At 38.9% G+C, this 18,230-nt stretch overlaps 1 protein-coding gene across 3 annotated transcripts in view; it reads right to left on the bottom strand.

Moving 5' to 3' along the window:
- LOC135212778 (tyrosine-protein kinase BAZ1B-like) overlaps window positions 1-18,230 on the bottom strand; it is a 245,752-nt gene that overhangs the window by 36,465 nt on the left and 191,057 nt on the right. For all 3 annotated transcript variants that reach the window (XR_010313993.1, XM_064246550.1, XM_064246551.1), the window contains exons 22-23: window positions 7,269-7,423; window positions 545-641 (exon numbers count right to left, since the gene is read on the bottom strand). Coding sequence is in view for 2 of the 3 variants with exons in the window: in XM_064246550.1 (XP_064102620.1) it covers window positions 545-641; window positions 7,269-7,423 (252 nt within the window). In the remaining variant the exon portion in view is untranslated. The remainder of the gene's footprint in view (window positions 1-544; window positions 642-7,268; window positions 7,424-18,230) is intronic.

Genomic DNA, 18,230 nt, shown 5'->3' with positions numbered 1-18,230 from the left:
TTTATCAAGAGCTTTCTGCCATCCCAAGTGTATGCACTTAGCTTTGTAACGAAACCTTTCCAATTTTTCACTAGGACCAACTGTTACAGTGGTGGGGATATGTTTCACCAACTAGGAGGGCTGTGCGCTATTCATGTTTTTTTTTTTTTATACCCTCATTCCTCAAGATATGGAACAGATAGGCATCCTTCCTTGGATTATGTAGCTTTTTCTCTGTACGTACTTTGTAACGATGGTCACAGACAGACCCTGTAAACGAAGTTTCTCGCACATACATTCATGGTAGAGGGCATGAAAGAATGAGGTCTTGCGAGAAATTGCAGTGGTATGGGTATGGACAGTGAGGACTTCTTGTAAGTCTTAGCAAACTGATACAATAAAACAAAATTGTTTACATGAAGTAAGGCTATTTATGATGAACATATTTCATGAGAAGAAAGCTGTAAAAACATCAAATGACATATACTGGTAGCTAAATTAATATTGGTAAATCAGCATAACAGAGTATAATAAAATAGCCTCCAAGAATCAAATCATCACATACCAGTTCTTTCTCTTTTGAAAGCTCTTGCCTTGCAGATGCAGATGCACGGCTAGAACGACTCCTGGGCTTTTGACAGTCAACACATTTCCAGTCTTTTCTGTAAATGAATAGCAAAATGTTTAATTAGCAGAAGAAAACTTGTTCCAGGCAACATATTTATCATTTGTTTTATGTATACAATATCAGAATTTTTATCAAAACAGCTAATAAAACTGGTCTCCTGATTAAGTAGGTTACACTGTAACTCATTTTAAATTAATAATGGAACAGGTATCTAATATCTAGAACAGACTGCATTATGGTAAAATGCTAACCTTGATTCATACAGTTGAGTTTTGGGCTATGATTTACCATAAGTGTTGTCTGTTCCTAATTGTAACTCAATTCACCAATTCTTTAAGCCCCTTATTGTACAAAACCCATTATTTCTAATTCTATGTTTCATGCAAAGAATGTCACATGCTGTGAACCTGATAACCACAAAGCATCCCAGAACAAATGGTTAAAAAATGGTCTTCATCCCCATCGATATCCCTAAGGTGTCAGTTGCCTTGATGTGTACACAAACACACACACACACATATATATATTTGATACTGTAGCCACTGCCTGTCTTAAAAAGTGTTGCTCTCTCATGGTCCCCCCAGGCTCCATAGGAAAGAAAAACCAATTACAATTACAAATAATTCTCTTATAGCTGGTCTCAGCCATAATAGTACTTGTTGGCAGTGATAGAATATAAAGGACTCAGAGATGAGGGCTCTATCTCCTGTCCTCAGACAATTGCCTCAACTCTCTCTGTCCCACTTGCACAGATGTGACAGCGGCTGATGTTGGTCATCTTTCTCAGTACACTCTGATCTGTCCAAAGAGTTCACTTATCTCCAGGTTGTACTCCCGAAATCAATCGCTAGAAGAAACTGAAGGAGTATGGGAAAAATCAAAAGCAGGTGACGAAACACATGGAGCTGTCTGGTGTATTGCCGATACAAAAGAAGCCAATGACGCTTGGTCATCCAAAGATGGTGTCGTCTCCTTTCTCTTGTACTGGCCTTTCTCATAAAACTTCCTCCACTGTTCCACCGACCAACCATGACAAACTGAACAAGGATTAGTAATAGTACATACATTTTCTCTGCACCTACTATTCCTTTGTCTCTTCCGAGAACCAGAAGAAATTCCTGTTGGTGAAGCAAAATTCTCCATCTCACAACGTACACACACCTATCAGATCACACCCACTCTGAGAACACCCAGAGAAAGAAAAATTAAAAAGTGAAAATGAGAATAAAATCGGGCAAACTAAACCAGCTTTAAAACAGATAGAAATTAATCACGTCCTATCTTAAAGGCGGTAGGAAAGTAACTGGCTGGTCACGGGACGCCGAGGGCATTCAGGGTACGACATGCCCCGTGACCTGGTATAGATGCCAATAGCCCCTGGATCTCACAGGTTTAATTTTAATTCTACCGGTTTCCAGCTTGGCGCTAGTATTATCCTAATGTTAAGACCGAAGGTTTGTTTCGTATACTGGATTTTATTTATATACAAACTAACATAGCCTATAGGCTACATAGACTTTACCTGGTGCTTGTAATAGACCAAGCAATCATGGTTTATTAAATGCATTAAAATATAAAGTATGGATATCCATTAATTTGGTATTAATTGAGTTAACAAAATTTGTGAGTAAATCATTTAGGGCAGTGTTACTGTAGTAAATGAGAACTAAAAATTCAATACATTACTACTGCTTTATGCATATAACCCAATGATCATGTTTCCTTACATCATAGTACTATGGACATGTGATTGTGGCCATGTAGACAGAGTTTGCTGCCTATGCAGTGATATAGGTAGCTTAGTTTAGTATTAATTGAGTTAAGAAGAATTTGTGAGTAATCCTTCAAGGCAGTGTTACTGCAGTAACTGTGAATTAATATTTTAATACATTACTATTTTATGCATATACCCCAATGATCATGTTTCCTTACATCATAGTACTATGGACTTGTAATTGTGGCCATGTAGGCCTGGGTCAACATGAACTGTTTGCTGCCTATGCAGTGATATAGGCAGCTAACACTGGGTAGTTTTCTATTAAACACTTGTTCCTTTTATCACTGCTTGGCTACTATTATATGCAGGTCATACACATTACCTGCACCACAGTGAATTGCTTGGTCTGCCTTTTGCCTATGGAAATGGCTCATAACTACCTGCCATGAACCAGCCCCCGAAGGAATACAGAATTTGGTTGGTGGCTGGACGTGTAAAATATGTATCGTGCTTCTGGCAGCAAGTTTAATTTTTGAAAGAGCTTAATCCAAGAACCAGGGCACATTTATTTATCCAAACGAGTGCAAAAGGTTTGGGGATATATTTTGTTTCTGCATGACCAAAGAGTCTCAGATAAGCAAGTCTTACATAATTTCAAGTGGTGGGCGTGTGTGTTATCACGTCCCCCACAGCTCCTCTTATAATTAACCTGTGCCCTTCCTGCTTGCATCTTTGATGAAATCTTCTATTTCCGGTCTTGCATGTGGTGCATAAACCCGAATAATCTCCAAGCAAACCCTCTCTGTATAGCCACTTATTGAATTCGTCAGTATTGCGAAGAAATTCAGTCACAATGGTTAAATACAAATCCCTATAACTATTGCAATCATCAGCCAACACTTTTTTTGGGAACAAAGCATTGTGAATTCTCTCCATGTTAGCAGTGACCTACGGAAAGAATGAGTCACTTCGATTGAAGCTATAGGTGTGTGAATCATATTCATCAAACCCGGTTTCATTTATCGGTTGTAAATTAATCCATGTCCCTTGGGAATGACCTGGGTCAACCTAACACACGATTGGTTGGATTTAAAATTCCCACGATGAGGTTGGGGTGACATATGGCGCCTCACTGCAGCCATCTCAAGAACTGCGGCCGTTCTGACCTCTGCGTCACTGTTCACATCAACTGGGCACTTAGGAAAAGTTACATTTCACCAAAAATATTGGGTGATGACAAATTGGTGTAATTTGGTCCGTTCAGTGACTTTTTGGGTAGATTTTGGGATGCTGAACAACTTTCATTATATGCAATTTTTCATCTGGAGTCATATTTGAGAAGCTGTAGGCACCTACTGCGGATATGTAATCTACACAAACTACCCAATCTAAATTTTTTTTTTTTTAGCATTACAGGCAGGTTCCGTTCCGGCAGCTTGATAAGCAAAAATTACTGATAACCAAAAATCAGAAATTTTTTTGCTCTTATTGGGATTTTCTGGGATTTTAGGCACTTATCGGCACCGATAACCAGTTAATGGCACCTCTGTTGGGTATACAGGCAGTCCCCGGGTTACTACGGGGGTTCCGTTCTTGAGACACGTCGTAAGCCGGAACATTATAAAAAATCCAAAGAAAACCTTACTTTTAATGCTTTGGGTGCTTTCAAAACTATGTAAACTGCATTCTTATTGCATTTTTCATAAAAAACTTGAAATATTGATTATTCTGCATTTTTGGTGTCATATTTCTTCTGCCAGATCAGCATTGTAGGTGAAGTAACCCTGGATATAATTTCTAATGAATATAATTGAAAAGCGCCTTAACCTCGGAACGCCGTAAGCCAAACCCGTCGTAACCCGTGGACTGCCTGTATATCGGTGCCAATACTCTATTATTGGCACTGCTTAATGGAAATCTGCATTTCGGTGCCACTTTCAGCGCTAGGCAAGCACCATACAACCGGATTGCTGATAATAGGGACGGCCTATATTGCTTTGAGAAATGTTTATTTAGACATAAGAGTATTGTCACAAATCATAGAGTGAGCCCAACAACAGAATTGCACAATATATACTATTCTTGAAAAAGAGAAATTTGGGGAAACAATACCCTTGAGAGTTTAGAATCTGGGAAACAAAACCCTTGAGTTTCCTCTTCCTTAGCCTAAAATAGCTTGGTGTGAATCTGCGCTGTACAAGCCTCCAGTCACTAGTAAAGGACTCCTAACAATGGAAGGACACCAATAGCATTAACGTACCTATTGAAGCAGACAAGACTCTCATACCAAGGAAAAGAATAATCAACTTCTGGACTGCGTATTATAAGGGAGGAGGTGGAGCCCCATTGGAAGTGTGTGATTGCTGTAGTCTTCTACAGCGTAACATGAAGTGGAAGTCCTCCCCTAGGGGGGCAGTATAATTTTCAATTGGCTTGGGTAGAGATGGTCTCACCCTTCCGCTCCTCTTAAAGCAGTAGTAGTAGAAAAAAAATATTAAAAAGGGGCCCTAGAGAAATAAGCCTATATTTGCCACCACTCTTCAACATCCGTAAAAAGCATTCCTTGAATGGAGGGTGATCCTTGACCTGTCAAATTTGAACAAATATGTTTGCATAAGTTTTTATGTATACGGTACTTAATTTATGGGAGCTCAAGAATGAAGGATTTTAACTGGTGGCCTACCTAGGTGGTTGGCTAACCTGGGGAGCAACCACATTAGAATGCTGATGAAACCTGAGAGTAACAGTAGACAGACTTTTTCTGAGGCTGGGACTTGTTGGACTACTCTCACAGCCAGCTGCTGTCTCTTCTGAACAACACCCAACCAGAATAAGGAAGGACCTGAGAAGTCTTGCCCAGCCCAGCTTTTCCAGACAACTGGAACAAAGTCTGGGTCCATGGTAGGTCTAACTCTGAGATTACGACTGCAGGATTTAAAGAACGACCTGTGAAATTACTTCCAAAGTCCAGCTTTTCCAAATAACAACTGGAAAGAAGTCTGGGCCTGTTACAGTTTGGGTCCGGGGTAGATCTAATCCTGAAATTGTGACTAGGATTTAAATAGAGCTTGGTTCTCATATGCCAGGAAAAAGCTGTGGTCCCCTTCGTCTAAGACTGGAAAGATATTGTCTGTGGACATGGAAAGGGTCTCTGGCCAATAGCCCAACCTGACTCCACACTTCATATGAGTGATAATACATATGAATGCCTCCTTGACAGGTAGGGGAGGCTATGGAGAGGACTGTCAGTTAGGGAAAGATGGTCATCTGTTCTGAGGGACTATCATACCAGCTTCCAAGGGCTATTGGCTATCTTTCCACCTTAGAAAATTGAAAGTCTCTTCACTGTCCCAGATTTTGAAATCTTTGAACAATCTAATAGCTTTCAATAGAACCATTTGTCTAGTAACCCTGAATTAGCCAGTCTCTGGTTCCTTATTTCTTTAACAACAGGTGAGAGAATTGATTCCGCTGCCAACCATTGTTCTATCACAGATGGAAGGAGGGGAAGTAGTCTACGCATCCCCCTTTCAGAACTGTGACCTTCATGTACAATTATAAATCTAGTTTACCATGAAGATTTTTGCTTAATTGCTAGGTACCTAGTGCAAAACTACAGACTTCATCTATCCGACATACCAGTCCGAATGGAAAATGTGGTTAGATCACCTTCACACTGAGAGCTCTAACAGTTCTACATTTCATTATCTTCTGAGGTCAAGTGCCTTGCTATTTCAACAAACATGGCATACAAAGCAGCACCGGAGGAACCCTTTCCTTATGGTTTTGGAATTCAGTCTAATATGGAAATTATTTCAATTCTCATGTCCTTAACACTGCAAAGGTCAACTCCTGCAAGGTTTCTCATTACCTGGTCCCTGAATAAGGTTCTTACGACTCCTGTCAACCCCTTAATTCTGGGTCCAATACAACTGCAACTCATATGCTTCAAAAGGCATTCTTCTTGATTGCTTTAGCATCAGGACCTCAGATTAGTGCACTGGACTCCTTTTAGACAAGGACATTTTACCACTCATAACCAAAGTTGTCATTTTCTCTTGTCCCTTGGCATATCATTCCTAAACAAGAATGAGGACCTTACAAAGAAAAAAAAATCCTCTTTTCTGATAAAGGGACTGTATTTCATATAAAATATTATGCCCCGTTCACAAACAAATCACCCTCTACATAGGGTGAGAACTATTATAGTGCCCTCATTCCTTTCGGAAGTTGCATGACATCTGAAAGGTGAGTACCACATCATTAACTTTGTATGGAAATATTTCCTTCTAAGACTGGATGTATGGCATGTTTATTAGAGGCAGTACTCATGAACTGGTGAAGGCACAATAATCCTGTAGCCAGACCCAACATAACTGGGTAAGAAGTCAGTGTAGAACCACAAGTGATATGTATATTTATAGGTGTGTGTGTCTCCTATTTATTGTCAGACCCTTATGGGTATCTGGAATAAAGAAAACTTAATAGCCCTTGAATTTACCTTGAAAACAAAATTCCTGAAACACTATTGATATACTTAGCTACACAAAAGGTATACAGTCATTCTCAATCTCTCTTAGTTAATTGTTGAGGACTCAGGAGCCTGTATACATGTACTCAGGACTACAATTGCTTTTATTTGGTTAAAAAAAAAAAAAAAAAAAAAAAAAAGTGCTAGTCAAAAACTACTATTGTAAGTAAATTATAATGGGCTTGTTGTAAATAGTGAACATAATTAGGACACTTTAAATCATGTGGTTAGAAACTCTTTACCAGGTCAAGCACAAATGATGGTAAAAGAAGACTTGCAAGTAGATGGATATGAAACTGAAAAGGAATTCTAGAAATAAAATTCCCTGCAGACCTTGAACAATCTATTTCCATTTAACAACTGACACGTAATAATAAATGTCACTTCAAATCATACATCAATAAGAGATTTACCTTGCTCGGGTCTGAAGTGGTGGATCATGGCATTCAGAGTGATAAGCAGCTGGGCAATTTGAACAAAATATTAGCCCTATGCCCCGTTCACAAACTCGGCATATTTTCTCTTGCTTAAATTCTGTAGACATTGGTTCTTCTCGTTCCTCTTCAAGCTGAAATGTGAGTAGGTGAAAATTGATCTGAACCTAATAAAAGTAATTCTACTTAACCAAGCAGTCAGTTTTAGTTTTCTATACAGCTGGTCTGAAGGATTTTCTCCTGAGCCTTGGGTGAAATTTGAACACATAATAACTTAACTTGTAAAGTAGGAAAAGATTAAAAGAAATGGGATACAAAATAAAAGTAATGCAATTGGAGGCCAAAGAGATTTTGCAGGATACCTTCACCAATCATAATACCAATGTAATCATACACTAGGTGGTATTCCCTTGCAATGACCAATGACCAAGGACCAAGGCAGTTTACTATTTCTCACATTCTTACATAATTTTTTTTTTACTATCCAAATATGGAATTATGTTAACTACTCTTGCTTGCAATCTCACTCCAAAAAATGATTCTCATATAGGCAAAGAGCCAGCAGAAATGGATAAATTTGATACAGTAGAAAAAAAATGAGCTTACAAAACTAAATGGCAAGATGAATTACTGCCAGGGATGCTTCCAAAACAAATTTCTTTATAGTACTGTAGGTGCTTGACCAACAACAATTAATATTTTTTAAGTAGTTTCCATAGCAAAATAAATTTACACATGTATGGAAAAAATGCATCTCCACAACAAATAAAGAATTGGCAATGCATAAACAAATTCCTTTTAATCCTATTCCTGATGACTCATCTTATGCTTGATATTGTTAATCTCAATGTTCAATGGAAAATGTGTGTTAACCTTTCACCATTACCTATGGTAAATATGGAGTGGAGTCCCAGTGGTTAGATGCGAGCTTGTTCAGCAAACATTTTGAGTACCGAAATTGTCAGCAGAAATTAAAAAAAATAATATGGCAAGTGGTCTGTACGTCATCATTCGAGTGTGGGATTACATTTACTTCTAATGCGTTTCTTTCTCTCAGTTAGTTTACTTTAATCATTATTCTGTTTACTTTTTATATGCTTGACTGATTTTACAGTTTTATTACAAAATTTCACATGAAAAGAAAATACTGTGACTACTGACAATAATGATACGTAATCAGTCTTTTAAATTGAGCAATGCATGAAGTGAGGAAAATGAGGAAAATTAGGGTGAAAAGGGGAAAAGGAGGTATTGCTATTATCTGGGTAAGATCCACAAGATCACTTGAAGCCTACATAATATAGGTTCAAGTGGATTAGCCTTGACAGGTAAGCAAGAAAAAGGAATCATAAATACATACTTAACACCACTCTAAACGCATCCAGTTTCTATGTATATATTTACTTACTAAACAGAACAAGTAAAATTGGCATGCTACACATGTATACGTATGTATTAAAAAGTAAAAGGATAAAATGTTAACGTGAGTACAAAAATGCATGCAATATATCAGAATACATAAAATGTACAGTTATACAACACATAACTACATTATTCAAATCTAATAACTATTTGAATATTACTGTATGTCAGTTGATGTTGCTAATGTCATACGTTCACTGTGAATATGCACTATTCCTTACATGAGGAATACTGTTTACGAAGAGCATTACAAGCCAACAAATATAAGAGTGAAAGCAACCATACACTTAAGAAAATAAGAATGAAAAAAAGCACTGTAAGTGAGCATTTGTCCACACACTAATATATATCTATTTAATAAGACTATGTAGTAAAAATTTAGTGCAGGGCAACAGCCAGGATTCTTGGAGTTACTAATGCCCAGCCAAGATTAACTCATTATTGCATATACACAAATCAATCAATAACTGACATGTACTGTAATTCTAAGCTTGATAAAATTTATTGCCACTAGGTTCTGGATATGGTACGTATACCAAAAACTTACAAAGTTTTTAAAATACCCAAAAACTACTGTAAGCAATCATAAACTATTTTCTGTATAAATATGTAATTCACTATTGTAAATTTCTTGATCAACACTAACTATTCATCTTTAGGATGGTGGGTGTTTTGAAAATGTCAAAAAAAATTTGAAACCTTTAATAGCCTATCCTAATTTTTTTTAGGAACTGCATATGTATGACGAATTCTTCTAAAAATACCAAATTTGTAACTAATTTGTATTTTTCATAACTAACAAACCTGAGGTCTAACATTAGGATTTACTAGCGCCAAGCTGGAAACCGGTAGAATTAAAATTACACTTGTGAGATCCAGGGACTAATGGCATCTATACCAGGTCACGGGGCATGTATACCCAGAATGCCCACGGCTACCTGTGACCCATCAGTTATATTTCTAACCCAGTTTAGACTGCTAGAGGGGTGGTTCGAGGTGGGGCTCTAACTGTTTGTTAGTTATGAAAAATACAAATTAGTTACAAATTTGGTATTTGTTCATACACGAAACAAACCTTCGGTCTTAACATTAGGATAGACTTACTATTGGAGGGAGGTAAGTCTCTACAACTGACTGGGAGTTTGCCACCTTATCCATTTCCGAATATATAGGGAAATTCTAAGAGAATGGACAATGAACCTAGGACCAAAGATATAAGCGGATCTATTGGTTTTCTCCCACTGGGTGTAGATACCATTCTACTGTTTACTCTTGTCCCTTGCAACTGGATCCACCTTCACCCCTCTTTTCCCTATTATCCAGAGGGGTGTGTTGCTACTGAAAAGTATATCATCAGCTAAGATAGCTTCACAGTATGGCTGACCCTCTCACCTGCATCTAGTCCGTTCCAGCACATGACGGTACTCTCCTTCATATTACCCGTAGTGAAAGGAGTAGGAAGAAAGTAGTAAAGAAAAAAAGACCAGTCATCCCATTCATTCTACTTTCATACCTTCATCTTAGACTAGACGCAAACTGACCCGCCAGGGGCACTGGATGAACTATATCACTTGTTGGGCCGCCACCACTGGACCCAAGGAAAAGGTGTCCAAGGATCTATGGGCAACATCTTTCAAATAAAATGAGGTGAAAGTTGTTTGGCGCTTCCACACACCAGCTTTCAGAATTTTATCCACAGACATGTTCTTTTTAAATGCCAGGGAAGCACTCACACCCCTGATGTCATGAGCTCTAGCTCCCACCTGGCTATCTGACCCTCTGTCTTCTGCCGTATAAGCATCTCTGATCGTCTCCCTTAGCCAAAATGATATTGTATTCTTGGACACTTCCTTCTTGTTCCGTCCTGTACTTACGAACAACCTCTGGCACCCCGGCCTGAGGTGCCTTGTTCTCTTTAAGTACTCCCTTAGTGCCCTGACGGGGCACAGGAGCATCTCAGCTTTGTCGTTGTCTACAAAGTCTGCCAAGGAAGGTATGGTAAAGGAGTCGAATCTGCCGTCTACTATTGTTGGATTTTGGGTCTTGGCCACGAATTCTGGGACAAACTCACATACCATTGATCTCCAACCTCTCGAGTGCTTTATGAGATATGAGAGGCCATGTAGCTCCCCCACCCTTTTGGTTGAAGCCAGGGCCAATAAGAAGACTGTCTTCAGGGTCAGGCTCCTATCCGTGGACTGCCTTAGTGGTTCGTAGGGGGGTTTTGTCAGACTACTCAGTACCTTGGTCAGATCCCAATCTGGGGCGTTTTAGCTCCTTTGGTGGCATGACTGTGTTCAAAGCTCCTCATCAGCATGGCCAACTCCCATGAAGACGATATGTCCACTCCTTTCATTCGTAAGACTGAGGCTAGAGCCGCCCTGTACCCCTTCACTGCAGATACAGACATATGTTTTTCTGTTCTGAGATATATCAGAAAGTCTGCTAACTGCTGAATAGTGGTACCGAGTGGAGACACGTTCCCTCTACGACACCAATCACAGTATGCTGACCACTTTCCTTGGTATACTGTCACAGATGATTTTCTGATATTACCTGCCATCTGAGTTGCTGCTTTCTGCGAAAACCCTCGCTCTCGGAGGAGATACTTGACAGTCTCCACCCGTGAAGCGATAGGGACTTCACCGACTGGTGGTACCTCTCCACGTGAGGCTGACACAGAAGGTTGCTCCATGGAGGTAACTCTCTAGGAGTTCCAGTAGGTCTGGAAACCACTCTGCTTTCGGCCATAACGGGGCTACCAGGGTCATCTTGAGGTTCTGAGACCGCATTACCCTGTTCAGAACCTGACGGATTAGACAAAATGGAGGAAATGCGTACACGTCCAGATTGTCCCAGGGGTGTTGTAGCGCATCTTCTGCTACTGCCTCTGCGTCCGGGACTACTGAACAATACACTTCCAACTTTTTGTTGTACCTGGTTGCGAATAGGTCTATGATCGGTCCTTCCCACAACATGAGCATCCTGTCCACTACCTGTTGGTGTAGGGACCACTCCGTTCCCAGAATCTGATCCCTGCGGCTCAACTTTTCGGCCACTATGTTTCTTTTTCCCGGAATATACCTGGCCTTGATGTCTACCAGGTTCTCTATAGCCCACTGGTGAAGTTGACTGTCATCACATGTAACTGCCGAGAAACTAGGCCTCCTTGCTTGTTTATATAAGCTACTACTGTGGTGTTGTCTGACATCAATACCACTGAGTGTCCCTTTACTCTCTCCCTGAATTCTTGTAGAGCCAGAAAAGCTGCTTTCAACTCCAGCACGTTTATATGTGTAATAATTACATTATTATATAATTTACAAGATCTGTAAATGTAAACCAATGACCTGGGGTCATGGCATTAGGAGGGTTCTACGTGACCAAAGCAGACCTAGATTACGCTATGCGCTGTCTGCAGTAGCCTGATCTAGCTCTAAGCTTTGTCAACATTTTTATGTTATGATAACTTTGCACAACAACTTCCATGGGAAGCGGTTGACCTGTTAACCTACGCCGGAAACTTGTAACTTCCGAGCCGGCGAACTACGTATGTGTTTTTATATGAATTGCTGAGATAGCTAATGTTCCGCTATCGACGCGATGCTTTAGAATGGCAGTTCCACGCCAACAATCAAACATATCGGTCGTCCGACCGAGCTGCATCTCCTAGTATGGAGTTACAGAATAAAGTTGTTAACTTGTTCAACTAGCCTGTTTGAATCATCTCCTCTAGTCAAGAAAGAACCTCTCTACTAAGATATCCAAGGGAGATGAGAGGAACCAAAAATTACTTACGAATGACAGTCGTAAGGAAAGAACAAAAAAGTCTATCGCCAAGCGATAAGACATTAGAAGTGGTGGCAGCGTATAAACGAAGAACATAATTAACAAGACCCATATCAGCCGACCGAAGGTCTACAAGAACTAACTTCCACCTGCAACATCAAACGAAACAGAGGAAACGGGATCTTCAATCAACGCAACAGTTTATGAAGACGCAACTATGTCCTTCATCGAGAGGAATACAAGCATTTAACACTGACGTTTGAGCAACTGTTGTCACTTATCTTCGAGAATCTACACCGGACGAGAGCAGCATTGAACATCAACGGAAAGAAGAAAACAAACACAGGGAACATCACCCGTTCACGAGCAAGGACGCAGAGTGTACAGCTATACGCAGTAGTGCAAGGACGGAGGCTGTGACGTCATCAATCTTGGACTTCCCAGCGCATCGTGCACCGAGAGAAGACCGTGACGTCATCACAACTTCCGACGCGGGACGTCATCCCATGTCAACAATCCTTCGCAATATAATCTGGAGCTAAGTACCATTTTTATCTATTCAGGTCTTTTCCTCAGTGAAGTGTTGTTCATCAAGAGTCGATTGTCCAGTATTCTGGGGGTGAGTTGTTCGCCATATTAATCTTCCTTCATTACAGAACCAATCTTCAAATACGAGGTTCTCGCCCGCAGATTAATTTTTTTTCTTTTCTCGTTGTCATTAACCGTTTCTTGCAGGAATTCTCCGTATAATATTTGATCATATTGTCTGTATTTTTGTATCTTTTGGGGGATTTTCCTATTATTATAACACACTTATACAGTACATTGCTTATGCGTTTACGTAGTGGTCGAGTGTACTTATAGATATTTTGATAGGATTGCAAGGAATAGAGTGATAAGAAAAAAGTGAAAGCCGAAATGGCAACCACTCCGGCTGGCAACCCCAACGTGGTGACTCTCATTAGCGCGAGTCAGCGATTGTCCCTTTTCAAGGTCGGGTCAATGGGTTCCTGCCTCAAAATGTTGAGGCATGGATCTCATCTGTAGACGCTCATTTAAATGCAAAAAGCATCACAGACCCAGCAGTACAATTACAGGAGGCCAAGAGCTTCGTTGACTTTGCGAAAGGCGACGCAAGTGCGTATCTAAGGGGGGTTTCTTTCCAAGAGGCGCTTACATGGGACGAGTTCAAAATTAGATTACGTGCCGTGTATGGGGGTGAAGAGGCTTTAGATGTAGTATTGGCATTGAGAAATATCCTTAACCAAGCCTCCATGACTCAGCTCAATGTTGTCGAGCGGGCGGCGCTAATTGCCGACCGGCTAAATGAATATCAGGATAGTTTAAGTAACTCCGGGGGTGGGTTGCGGGTGCTAAAATCAAAGTGAAAGATTTTATCCGTTTGATCTACCTTACGTCTATCACTGTAATGTTTGCCTGAAGCGTTAGTACGGTGTTTTGATAAAAAAATTGCAGCCCGACAGTACGGAATTAGATGTGTATAAACAAATCAAAAAAACACATGTCTAAATGTACCGACCTAGATCCTTCGCTCATTCAAGTTTTTGCAAAAAATGAGAACAAGCCACAACAAGTAAATGTGGTACATAATAATAATCAAGTTGCAGGGATGGTTTGTTATAACTGTAAACGACCAGGTCACATGATTTCAGACTGTCGGACGCGTTTTTGTTCAATTCACAATAGTTCAACTCATTCATATAACCGTTGCTACCTCGAGGAATCAACAGCAAAATGCTACAAACACGCAACCAGTTGCTAGTGCAAATAAAAAGAAGGGTCCTCAGTACTATAAGAAGAACAACCAAACGGAAATTCTGCACAACAGCAGAACAAACAAATCGTGCTTCAGGTACCTCTGTTCCTGGGCCGTCTAGCCAGAAAAAACTCGCAAGGGCAAGCGAATTTTCAGGGTGTGATAAACAAAACAAATACCACGTAGTTCACTCCAAGGGGGGAGAGGGCGATGTTGGGTCATCAATATCAACATCTTTTGTATCAAATAATCAGTTTAATCACTTATCAGATCATTGTGAGACAAGTGATTTTCCTATGAAACACACGGCCGAATCAAAAAAATCTGTGCAGGTTCCCGTAGATGTTGCAACAAATTCATGCAATTATTAGTCAAAACGAGTTGCGTTTGACCAACCTTACATGCAGTAAATTTGGACCATAAGTCATTCACTTTGTTCTTTGATTCTGGTAGTCCACGAATAATAATGGATTTAAGGACTCATCACTTACTCTTTTCAAATTTCCCTATAGAAAAGTCCGGAATAAGGCTCTCAGGCATTGGGAATAATGAATTAAATGTTGTGGGCGTAACTCATGTACAGTACAAGGTCGGTAAGCGCACGTTTGCTGATACCTTTGTCGTTGTACAAAACATTAATATGTATCCCGCAGTAATTATCGGATACCCGTCTATGGGCACTCAAAATATTATCTTAGCACCTGCAAAACACGGCGTGTATATCAAAGGGAAATTCTATAGGTCTTCTAATACCCTAAAATCAGTTTTAGATAATAAAGAGACAGGCAGAGTTGTCACTTACATTACGGAACCAATCACCTGTCTCATGAACCAAGAAATAATACAGGCAACCCAACAGAACTCTCGCTCACCCGTAATATCAGCTTGCACGCAAACTCTCGAGCCTAACGTAACTTCAAATATATTAGTGCGTGTAAAAAGAACCTTGCCAGGATCTGAAACATTAATCCTTTCCGAAACTCTGAAAACACACGGATTATCCGTCACACAAGCCGTTTACAGTCGGCTCACAACAACAATGTAATATCGAAGTCTGTAATCATTTGAATACCACTTTAGTAATCCACAAAATCAACATATCTTGGATGCCGAAGTTTATAAACATCGCATTCTTACCGTAGCTGAGATAAATCACGCTCAATCAGTCGCGGATGAAACCCTTTTGCAATCTATAAAGAACAAAATCAATAAGGACATTCAAGAAGAAGAAATTCAGCAGAAATTTTTTGAATCTGTTAACTAAATATCATGATGTTTTTTCCACTACGGATGGAACCTTAGGAAAAACGGATGTCATCGACATCAAATCAGGCTCAAGGACAAACAGAAAGTAATCTATGTACCTTCGTACCGACTTCCTATGAAATTTCAGAATGAGATAACAGAGGAAGTAGGTAAAATGTTAAAGGAAGGAGTCATTAGGAAATCAAACAGCCCTTATAATTTTCCGTTAACCCTTAAACGCCGACTGGACGTATTTTACGTCGACATTTTTTTTGTCTCTCGGGTGCCGACTGGACGTATTTTACGTCGACATACAAAAGTTTTTTTTAAAAATTCGCGGAAAAATACTTTTAGGCCTACCAGCCGAAAACTCTGGAATCACGCGCCTTGGGGGATGCTGGAGTTCACGGATCAAGGTGTGTTTTGTTTACAATCGTTACGCAGGCGCGCAAGCGCGAATTTCTTTCTTGCCGCACTAAAAAAGTATCTGTGACACATCTCTGAATTATTCGTCACTTTGACATAATTTTTGTACCATTTTAAATTAGCCGTTACATAGAGTATTTATATAGAAATGTGCGCATTTGTATGTAGAATACAACAAAAAAAATACTCATGATTGTAGCTTTTATCAGTTTTAAGATATTTTCATATAAATAACGATAAGTGCCAAAATTTCAACCTTCGGTCAACTTTGACTCTACCGAAAATGGTCGAAAAAACGCAATTGTAAGCTAAAACTCTTATTATTTTAGTAATATTCAATCATTTATCTTAATTTTGCAACTAATTGGAAGTGTCTAGCACAATATTTCGATTTATGGTGAATTTATGAAAAAACTTTTTCCTTACGTCCGCGCGGTAACTCTTCCGAAAATAATCATACATGCGATTGTGGTAATGTTTGCACCATTTTAAATTAGCCGTTACATAAAGTTTTATATATGAAAATGTGCGCAATTTCATGCACAATACAACTAAAAACAACCAATGGTTGTAGCTTTTATCAATTTTGAAATATTTTCATATAAAAAATGATAAGTGACAAATTTTCAACCTTCGGTCAATGTTTTGACTCTACCGAAATGGTCGAAAAACGCTATTGTAAGCTAAAACGCCTATATTCTAGTAATATTCAAGCATTTACCTTCATTTTGCAACAAATTGGAAGTCTCTAGCACAATATTTCGATTTATGGTGAATTTATGAAAAAAATAACATTTTCTTTAACGTTCCGCGCGGTAACTCTTCCGAAAAAATCATACGTGCGATTGTGGTAATGTTTGCACCATTTTAAATTAGCCGTTACATAACGTTTTATATATGAAAATGTGCGCAATTTCATGTATAATACAACAATAAATAGTTGAAGGTTGTAGCTATTCTCATTTTCGAAATATGCATATAAATCACGATAAATAGAAAAAAAAACCACGTTCGGTCAAATTTGACTCTACCGAATGGTCGAAAAACGCAATTGTAAGATAAAACTCTTACAGTCTAGTAATATTCAGTCATTTATCTTCATCGTGAAACAAATTTGAAGTCTCTAGCACAATATTTAAATTTATGGTGAATTTTTTAAAAAAAACTTTCCTTCCTTCCCTCCGCGCGCGGATTCTCCGCCACAAATCTCCGAAATGCGTAAGTCCCATTCTCGGAATATTTGCTCCGTTTCATATTAGGCATTTCATAGAGTTTTATATATGAAAATGTGCGCAATTTCATGTAGAATAAAACGAAAAATATTTGAAAGTTTGTAGCTTTTCTTATTTCCGAAATAATTGCATATAAAAAATATATATATAAAAAATTCGACATTCGGTCAACTTAGCTCGTCAGATATGGCCGAAAACTGCATTTGTAAGCTAATATTCTTACAGTATAGTAATATTCAATCATTTTTGTCTTCATTCTGAAACATATTGGAAGTCTCTAGGACAATATTTAGATTTATGGTGAATTTTTGAAAAAAATATGTGTTTACGTAAGCGCGTTACGAATTCATGCATTATTTTTGTGTTTTATAATATTCTCTGTGTTGCTTTATCGTTTTACAATGTGTTATATATCAAAATGATCGCAATTTAGTGCACATTACAACGAAAAAAAAAGTAACTTGTTACCTTCAACCGTTTTGCGCACAGCGCGATTTGAATACAATTATATATGAAATTTCGTTTTTGCGCTATCATATATCGCATTATTTATATATGATAATGATAACTTTTTTCATTTCTGATGGTTGCATACTAAACTTCAAGCAATGACAAAAAAAAGGAGCCAAAAATGAACTCTTAATCTTGAAAACTAAGCGCGCTGTGATTTTTTGAAAAAAAATATTTTTTTTTCCGCTTACGCGCTCACTTCCAAACCCCTCCGGCATACGGGAGTCATTTTTTATTTACTGCTCCGGCGTTTAAGGGTAATAGTAGTACCGAAAAAAGATCGAACTTGGCGGATATGCGTAGATTTTCGTCGTTTAAACGAAGAAACAATCCCTGACAGATTCCCAGTACCAGTACCGATGATATCCTATCTTTACTAGGCCAGAATAAATATTTCACAAGCCTAGACTTACTAAAAGGATTTCATCAGATTCCGATGGAACAAGAAAGTATTCCCATACACTGCCTTCAGCACAGCCAGGGACATTATGAATTTTTGCGTATGCCTTTTGGTTTACGTTGTGCTCCTATAACTTTTAC

The sequence above is a fragment of the Macrobrachium nipponense genome, chromosome 41 (genome assembly GCF_015104395.2).
Source record: "Macrobrachium nipponense isolate FS-2020 chromosome 41, ASM1510439v2, whole genome shotgun sequence".
NCBI classification, from domain to species: Eukaryota; Metazoa; Arthropoda; class Malacostraca; order Decapoda; family Palaemonidae; genus Macrobrachium; species Macrobrachium nipponense.
Note: the sequence above shows the minus strand (reverse complement) of the source record. Positions and strands in the feature narration are given on the sequence as shown.